Source organism: Austrofundulus limnaeus, unplaced genomic scaffold (genome assembly GCF_001266775.1).
Source record: "Austrofundulus limnaeus strain Quisiro unplaced genomic scaffold, Austrofundulus_limnaeus-1.0 Scaffold223, whole genome shotgun sequence".
In the NCBI taxonomy this organism is placed as follows: Eukaryota; Metazoa; Chordata; class Actinopteri; order Cyprinodontiformes; family Rivulidae; genus Austrofundulus; species Austrofundulus limnaeus.
Genome location: NW_013952625.1, coordinates 348827 through 358039, shown reverse-complemented (window position 1 = coordinate 358039; position 9213 = coordinate 348827). Strand labels below are relative to the sequence as shown.

Sequence of the window (9213 nt, the reverse complement as noted above, 5' to 3'; positions counted from 1 at the left end):
AGCTTAGCCTGTTAGCTTTAGCATTAGCCCCAACGCTATCACCATATAAATGTATTAGCTCGGCGCTAGCACAAAGGCTGACAGGCTGAGGGTGGATATAGCTCGCTCGCACCGAGGACCTATCCACGTCATCATTTACCCAGAATGCTTTGTGTGTAAATAAAATGACTCCGTCCGTGTTAAAATATATTTTAAAAAATTATAAAAACTAAACAACCTACAGTATTTTTACAGTCTTTATTTTACAGTTAAAATACATGTTTATCAAATAAAGTCTAATGTTACAACTAATCGTGGATCCCTTTAAATACTTTTTTATTAGAAACAATCAACAGAGGCAGAACGGACTGTTTCATGTCTTTGTTGAAAATTTCCACTTGTTTTAAAGACATGACTCTCAGGTATTGTTCATCTGATATAGATTGTTTTAGTTTTGATTAGTTTTTTAGCTCTGACATTACTTTTTTCCTGCATTTCTTCACGCTGACATTGGATTAAAAAAAAGTTCTTGTTGCCACAAGATCATAGTTTTTGTCCAGTGTTTCCATACATTCCCTATTTTTTAGGCACATACAGCACAATATGCTGCTGTGGTCAGGTAAAATTGGGCAGAAAAGGGTTAAAAAGGAAAAAAATTTATCCCACGAAAAATGAAAAGACAGAAAACAAGAAGTTTTGTTCTAGACTACTTTAAAGGTACAGAAGAAACTTTGACTTAATGGAAGTAAATTATAAAGAAATAAGCTGTTTTCTGCACACTGCTGTAGTTAGCCTGCTTAATGCTAACCAGGCTAAAGAGGAAAATGAGATTTGCAACCATCAGCTGACAGATTGTCATTAATTCTCCACCTGCTGCTCCGTGTCCCACAGGTTCACCGCTGACGTCCGCTCCGTCCTCAGTCGAAACCTCCACCAGCACCGGCTCTGGTGATCGGCCGAACAGAAGAGGTGTTGTTGATCAGCCTCRTCCTCTCTCTGCTGCTGGTCCCCTCCCTGCCCTCCGCTCCCACCCAGGCGACCCGCCAGCCCTCTCTCAGACATCTCTCTGGGAGACGAGGTTAGGGGCGAGCGCCTAACTGGGGATGAACAGTACGGGATCACCCCCGCGGAAAGGAAAATAAATAAACTACTGGGGAAAGGAGAGGGAGCCAGTTTTTTCCTCTTACCTTCTTCAATCTTTTTYTTTTTTTTCCCCCAAAACATAAAAAGGAGCCTCTCTGCCTTACAGCTCCTGATACTGACTGGGTGAGTGGAGAATTTTCAGATTGATTGGAGACGTTTTAAAGAAGAAGCAACAAAAACAATATTTTTTCCTGCTTTTTGATCATCATTTCACTYCTGCTGCTGCTGAGAACTCATCGATCTGTCTCATCCTCTGAGAGAACGAGTTAGGAAAAAATAAACTTTTTACCCCCTTTTATGTTCTATTTTTATAATCCCTACACTGAATGATTTATTCCTCAAGTACTTGTTTTTCTCCCCGAGAATGGATTTATTTAATTAATSTTATTGATGAACTTTGCTTGCAACAAAACATCGACATAATTTTTTTTCTCCAAGTCAAAAAAAAAATCAAACTCCACCTTTTGTGATAAGACCAAAAAAAAAAAAAAGAACAGCTCAACGAGAAGTGGACTGCCGTGCCGCTGTTTACATATCTGATTGTTTATCACAATATATGATGAATTTTACAGTCATGACTTTTTGCCCCTCTTTCCCCCCCCCCCCTTTTTTTTTGGTCATTTGGTCTTGGTTTCATCTAAAGGCTATTGCACTTAATTTCCTCCTGTTTTGTTGCAGATTTTCTGTTCGACTCAAATTTGCACCCCCCTCCCTTCTCCGTTACCACCTTTTTGATTGTATGGGTTCAGCTATAACACCATCCTCCCTCCCCCTCAACTCCACTCTTGGTCTTAAAATGCCTTCTGAACAACATTGGTCTCATCAGAGCTCACAGCGGCTTCTTATCGGCTCTGTCTCCATGTCTGTGATACTAATAAAACACTTGTCAGTATCAAAGTTATTTATCAGCTTCTTTTCTTCTAATATTAATAATCCGTCCCCCTTATTTTTCATGTCTAAGTTGTGTTTTGTTTACAGATTGGTGGGTWAACAAGCAAAAAAAATTCAGTTTGTGTGATTTGCTGCCACCGTGTGGTGAAGTTAGGAACTGCGCCGAGTTCTCAGCTCCTGTTGGAGCTTTTTGTTTCTGCGGACTCAAATGAAACTCTCCAGCTTTTATAATTTTTTTTCTTTTTTCAACCCGTTTTCATTTTTAATACATCAAACACTTGTTTAAGTCTGATTCTAGACAAATTAAGCAATCGTGCTGCTTTTAATGACCATCAAAGTGGCGTTTATGATGTATGTTTTAAAGTTTTATGTCCTCAATATGCTTTAATAACGCCTCAAGGAAATAATGGCTTTGCTCCTATTTGTGTCTCTAAAAAATGTATTTTACGGATCAACAAATGCACCTTTTTTTTCCTCCTTGCGCTTTTAGAGATAAAAGCGAGCCCTATCATACTTCGAGGATATTCTGCACGTAATGTTCATGTTGAACAGGCAGCTGGAAACAAACTGTTAAATGGGAGCTGTTTTTTTAAACTCTATACTTCTTTTGTGTGTATGACTCAGCTGTTTGTGGTGCTGAATGTGGTTCTAATGATGAAAACATTTGATAGTCAGAAGAGGAAGTTCAGAATTAGGGCAAAACTGCAAGAAAAAGGGAATATTTACCAAAAAATATAGAAGTATTAGCAGAAATAAACCTACAGAAGAGATAACGTGTCTTAAGTCTTAGTAAAGAGATGATATGCATGAGAAATAAAGTTTTGATGCCGGGAGATGATTTATTACTAAAGGCTTGAAACTCCACTGCACCTCCTAATAAATACTTTCTGGTTTCAAGTAGCTTAATTATTTTACTTTCATTTTTGTTCTACAGTACCTAACCTGAGATGCCTTTTTGTGTCCTGAGATGTGAGTTCAAGGAAGTCACATGAATAGGTTGAGTCAGACTGACAGGTTAGTTGTTTTTGAGAAAACCAGGAAGTGATCATATGGATGGCAGCCAGGGATCTACACCTAATCTTTCATTAAATTTAACAGATTCCATTAAATCCTAAAGGGAAATTAAATCAGCTCATAGGGGAAAATTTGTGGATTTAAAGTAACTTAAGAAGTGTGACCTCTCCTACTGATTTACCTCAGTGTATTTCATGAGTAAAAGACAAGTGAGAGTATTCCTGACTTGTTAGGATTTTTTGTTTTGTTTGTTTTCCTTCCTCAAAGGCTACTGTTGGGCCTCGGTCATATGACAAGGACAGACGCCGCCTCACGAGCCTCTCTCGTCTTCATGCGCGCACCGTGGCCAAGGGTTCGTAAAAATAAAATAGTACCTCGGAGAACTCCGAACTGGGAACAATAAATTTATTTAAAATAAATTAGGGTAAATAATATGAAATCTAACTTTGTTTTATAGGAAAGAAGTCGGGTTACGCTTTACGAACTAGACCGCGTCGTGTTCGTCGTAGTATCCCTCCGCCACAATCGCACTAGGAAAAACAGCTGTGTAGCGAGCTAAAGCTAGCTAACRTCGCCCGTGTTTGTCAGCGGGTTTTCAGTCGTTCCTTGAGCGCACATCTGCCCTACGAATCTCAGGAGTGGCCGACTCGTCGTCTGTCATCCCTTTTAACGATGAAGTTTCAGTACAAAGAGGAGCATCCATTCGAGAAGAGGAGGTCCGAGGGCGAGAAAATAAGGAAGAAGTATCCGGACAGGGTTCCTGTAAGTAGCTCTCAGTGTAGCTAGCTGCTAGCATGGGCTAGCGGGATTTCCAATCAAGAGCCTTTTTTTTAAAAGGCTAGTTTTGTTTCGTGTATGTTTACGAAATTAAGTAAAGTAATTATGCTGAACAAATGTGATAATTCTGAACTAAAGCCAAATCGCTGTGGTTATTCTTGTCGCCTGCCACGATGGTAAACATTGTTGGCTAACGACGACAGAGGTTAGTCAGGACCTGCGGCCGCATTGAACAGGCCAGGTAATCACTATAAGTTGGTGTCATTAATCAGGGTTTGGGTTTATTTAAAGCCTACAATGCTTAAAGGCAGTAATATTCCTGGCAGCCTGCTTGGTTTTGGGTTGTATATTTGAACGCAAACAGCGGCACACCTTAAAATATTCATTGTAAACAAACAAGCTAGTTGTTTACGCCATTCAGGTTTTTTGGGTATAAGCTGCTCTGACTCATTCTTTCTGTTGCTCTGACCCAACGAGGCTGTGTGGGTCAAAGCTTCATGTCTGTTCATCCACCTTTATTTACGATCTGCTGTCAGAGAACACACCTGGAGGCTGCATTAAACCACTGAGAATCAAACTGTTATCAGAGAGAGGCGTGTGTCTGCTCATTAAATGTCTCATCAACCACTGGAAGGATTTCAATGAAAAGTCACCAAAAGTGGCTAAAGCCTTGTGATGATATAGCTGAAAGTGCTTGCCAACTCACCAAACAGATTGTGCAGTAAACTTAATTTGTAGTCAACTCTTTGTTAGCAAAATATCTCAAATATTCCAGTGAAACGTTTAAAGTTAATCTAGAACTCGTCAACTTTTGGAGTCATCCTGGTTCAAAATAGCCAACACAACATGCTGTTTTTAGATCACACAAAAGTGGCTAAAACTTTGTTTTTCAGCTAGATTTTGGTGTGGTAGTAGCTGAAAGTGTTTGCCAACAAGCAAAAAGTGATTGCGCAAGATCTTTGCCATTAACTCTGTCTGTTAGCAAAATATCTCGTGATCTGCTGCCGAATAACTTTTCAGAGTCAACCTAATTCAAGATGGCCGCCACAGCTAAATTACTGTAACACTGTCATTTTTACTGACTCTAATAGGCCTGTCGCGATGCACAATAAATTAGTTTGAGGTCGGTAAAAAAAATGAGGATGATAAGTTTCATTTTCCTGCTTGTTCGTTCACTTCTTCTCTCTCCCTTTCTGCTCCTCTACACAGGGGCTCAGCTGACTCCTCCCCTCCTGTTTTCTTAGTGTGGGAGGAGTAAACAGTCGCGTTAGCGTGAGAGCTGGTAGCAATAACAAACTAAAGAAACGTTTGAGAGAGAGGGAGAGAGAGATTTAAAAATCAAAGTTTATTGATTTATTACACTTACATATTACGTTTTTATAATTATTAGTTGTAAAATGGTCACCAGGTGATATTATCGCTTATCGCAATAATTTTTGAAACAATTAATCGCCCAGCAAAATTTGTTATTGTGACAGGCCTAGACGCTAAGCTAAAATTATGCATGGCAGTTAGCTGAGAGTCATCTTCAACTCAAACMCTGACCCAATAAGAGGATGTTGGTGTTATTTTCAGTGAGCATATATGTTCTAAATTTTATTTCTTGTTCCTTTTTCAATGTAAATTTCTTAAGACCTTTTCAAAGGAAATACTTTGGATTAGGATTTATTACGTTTGTTATTTCTTCCTGCTCCATTTTGGATTGGTCTTTTTTTCTGACATAAATGAAATAAGTGCCCCTGCTTTTATAAAAACTAAACTATGTACTTGTTGGCTAAATTTGATGGCCATCCCAGGGTAAAGGTAATAAATTAAGGAATGATTAGCAATGAGGATTGAAAAACCATAGCAAACATTTAAATAAGGCTTAGATTCAGATTAGAGCTGGGGTAACTTAAGGAGGCATATTGTTACTAAATATTGAAGATAAACATGCATGTGAAAGAAATAGCTGAAGTGACCCGCAGCTGTTAGAAATGAACCAGTCTAATGTTGCACACAGCGTTTATGTTATTGCTTAGCTGGGTTTACGTACATTCGGCTGCCTGTCAGACTAAACTTTGAGTTTTCCGTTTTTACCAACCGCTGCTGAAAGTTCAGAATTGGGTTGTTTTTATTTTTTGGTCCATGTCTGTTTGCAAACTCCTTCAAACTGACCTTTATAAACACAAACTGCTGCAGCTCAGTCCAGTGGTTGTTCAGGCTGGTCCACACATACTGAGTGCCAACAGATTGCGCAAGATCAAGATTTGCAGTCAACAGTAACTCTTTTCACAAAGTATCTCATGAACCGGTGGGTGGATTTGAATGAAACTTTCAGGAGACAATATTTCGATGTACGTTCAGGTCTGATTAGCTTCTGGAGCTAACCCAGTTCAAAATGGCTGMCACAGCTAATCCACATTAACTGACACGTACATACATATAATTCAGTCATATTTACAGATGTTGAGCTAAAATTTGGTCTGGTGGTAGCTGAGAGTCGTTCTCAACACGAGTGTAACAGCTTTGTAACCTATTTAAAAAATATATTTCATATATTTTTTTGATTATAAGATGATCTTAAGATGAAACTTGTTTTTTTTTTTTCCTAGGAATATTTGGCCTGTAATTATACACAGTTTTAAGCAAATCATTGCTTGTTTTGGCTGTTTGTTGTCAGGTTTTCATTATTATTATTTTTAATTTAATTTAATTTTGTTGAGTTTCTTGTTGAGGATTTCTGCTCTGATGAATCACTCAGGCTCTGAAAGGATCAGATCCTGTTAGCCTTTTTTTGCGTAGATACTCCTTTTTAGTCCTATTTTTAGAGGAAAATGGGCCTGAAATAGTTTATTTGTTCTCTTTACATTTTCCTCACTAAGCACAAGTGTTTTGATCAAACCATGTTATTTCTGACCGTCACTTATTTGAGTTTCAAAATTTACTTTTTGAACATTTTTATTTCAAACCTGTCCTGACAGATTTGTACTTTCACAGATCCTTTTGTTCCTGAGAGACGTACAGTCGTAGAGTCTCACTCAAACACATACACTGAAATAATTCATAGATTTGATTTAAAAACATTTTGTTTTTCTTTTCTCTTGTAGGTAATTGTGGAGAAAGCTCCTAAAGCAAGAATAGGAGATCTGGACAAGAAGAAATATCTTGTCCCCTCTGATTTGACAGGTATTTGTTGCAGTTTGTTTGTTTGTGTTTTATAAGTCTAATAATTTCTCCAACTAAACAATCTTTCTCCAACCACAGTGGGTCAGTTTTACTTCCTAATTCGGAAAAGAATCCACTTGCGAGCCGAAGATGCGCTCTTCTTCTTCGTAAACAACGTCATTCCACCCACCTCAGCCACCATGGGTCTGTTGTACCAGGTAAGGGTCCTAAGTTCAGACTTGTCACYAAAGGGGGTATTATTTTCCAGGCACATATTTCARTTCTATACTAGCGATGTTCCGATCCAGATTTTTTGGCTCCCGATACAATCCGATTTTTTTTAATGATTAGTCTTTCCAATACCGATCTGATAACACAGTGGTTCCTAATCCTGGTCCTCAGCTATCCAGCATGTTTGACTTGTTTCCCTGCTCTTCAGCAGGTCTTCAGAAGATTGTTAATCTCTCATTCATTCAAACCAGATGTGTCAAATCAGGGAAACATCTAAACATGCAGGAAAGGAGTCCTTGAGGACCAGGATTGAGAATCACTGCTTTAATACATGTTATCTGATTTATCATTTACAAATAAATGGCAAAGAATCAATGGCTTCCAGAGGCAAYACTAAAAAAATAAAACTGAATCAATATTATATTTTGAAAATGTTTCATCAAGCTCAGAGAAGCTCTTGAGGTGTTTGTAAACATCTAAAGCAGTGATTTGTCGAGGTTTCTCTGGTTTGAGTGAATGTGTGATTAACAATCTTCTGAAGACCTGCTGAAGAGCAGGGAAACAWGTMAAACATGCTGGATAGTTGAGGACCAGAGTTGGGAACCACAAGTGAGTCCTGCTCTTCCCACCACGAGAAACATCCAGTTTGCAGATTTTGCAAGMTGCAGTTTCAGCATCATTTTTTTCCATTGAAAAGTGTTCCCACACTGTGGACATGGTTACATACTTGTGTGCGTCTTGACTTCTTAACGGCAGCTGTAAAGCAGGATGATTCTGAAAACTGGATCGGCCCGATCACATGACTAAATCCGATTCTACCCGATTTTCAAAAAATGTCCATATCTGCCACCAATACTGAGAATCTGATCAGGACATCCCTATTCTATACCACAATCAACTAACTGTTACTTTCTGTTGTTAAAACCCTGTAAAAATCAAAAATAAATTTGACTTTACATTATAGTTTGTCTAAACGTGTTGAAATTAGCCTGTCTCTTTAAGAACCTCCTACCATTTCCAATATTCCCACTTCAGCTCGTTTTGTAGGAGCGTTGTATTTTGTTAAATTAAAAAAAAAGAAGCAACATCTGTTTTTTTTCTTTTTGTTTTTTTTTTTTTTTTTTTTTTTTTTTTTTATGGCAACTCAGGATACAGTTGAACCTTAAGTACATTTTCTAAAGAACCAGAGTGAGTACAGAGTCGTTTCAGCCCTGTAATATACACTGCTCAAAAAAATAAAGGGAACATTTATGCAACACAATCTAACTCTGAGCAAATCAAACTTTTTTTGAAATCAAACTGACCATTTAGAAAGCAACACTGATTGACAAACAATTCCACATGCTGTCAGTACATTCAGCTTTGTACAGAACAAAGTATTCAATGAGAATATTTCCTTCATTCAGATCTAGGATGTGTTATTTGAGTGTTCCCTTTATTTTTTTGAGCAGTGTATCTCCCAGTCATYCTCTCATATATAAATGTGAATATTTAACTTTTTTGTGAATAAGCCATACTGATCATTATGAAGCTTTGTTTTGCAATGAAATCATGAACATCCTTCATTTTTAAAATGTTTTGTAAATCTGGTGGAGCTGTGTAGGGGAGGGGTGGGAGCTCAGCTGCAGACTGAGCTCCAGGGAGGAGCTTTGTGTAAATAGGCGGACCTTTGTACCAACAAGCATTTAGGCAGTGCCACATGGCTACCACAGGAGATTCAAGGATTTCTCAAACGTTGAGTCAAAGCAGCAGTCTGTGTATGTTTGAGGGAATGACATGATAAATAAAAGGCTAAAATAAATTTGATTTAGCAGCCCTAACAACAAAGCTGCACAGCTTCACTGCTTCTCTCCCACACTGTCCTAACCATCCTGTCGTCTTCCCCAGGAGCACCACGAGGAGGACTTTTTCCTCTACATCGCCTACAGTGACGAGAGCGTGTACGGGAGCAGCCAAAGGGAAATCTGACCCCCCCCCCACACACACAGACACACACACACAGACACACACACACACACACACACACACACA

General features: G+C 38.6%; 2 protein-coding genes across 2 annotated transcripts in view; both read left to right on the top strand.

The window, feature by feature from the left end:
* The window catches only part of ctdnep1a (CTD nuclear envelope phosphatase 1a), a 15320-nt gene extending 13297 nt beyond the window's left edge, over nucleotides 1–2023 (top strand). Inside the window, exon 8 of the mRNA XM_014019520.1 lies at nucleotides 871–2023. Within this exon, the coding sequence (XP_013874974.1) occupies nucleotides 871–931 (61 nt within the window). The 3' untranslated portion in view covers nucleotides 932–2023. The remainder of the gene's footprint in view (nucleotides 1–870) is intronic.
* Nucleotides 2024–3535: 1512 nt separating this feature from the next.
* On the top strand, nucleotides 3536–9181 carry gabarapb (GABA(A) receptor-associated protein b). Its single transcript, XM_014019518.1, has 4 exons — nucleotides 3536–3789; nucleotides 6894–6972; nucleotides 7051–7169; nucleotides 9070–9181. Exons 1-4 carry the CDS (start codon nucleotides 3700–3702, stop codon nucleotides 9148–9150), a joined length of 369 nt encoding a protein of 122 aa, XP_013874972.1. The 5' UTR covers nucleotides 3536–3699; the 3' UTR covers nucleotides 9151–9181.
* The last annotated feature ends 32 nt before the right edge of the window (nucleotides 9182–9213 follow it).

Bases quoted from the DNA above. Each gene is read 5' to 3' on its own strand.
- gabarapb (XM_014019518.1), top strand. From the start codon at position 3,700: ATGAAGTTTCAGTACAAAGAGGAGCATCCATTCGAGAAGAGGAGGTCC. The intron at 3,790-6,893 runs GTAAGTAGCTCT...TTTCTCTTGTAG, and splicing joins AGTATCCGGACAGGGTTCCT to GTAATTGTGGAGAAAGCTCC. The intron at 6,973-7,050 runs GTATTTGTTGCA...CTCCAACCACAG, and splicing joins TGTCCCCTCTGATTTGACAG to TGGGTCAGTTTTACTTCCTA.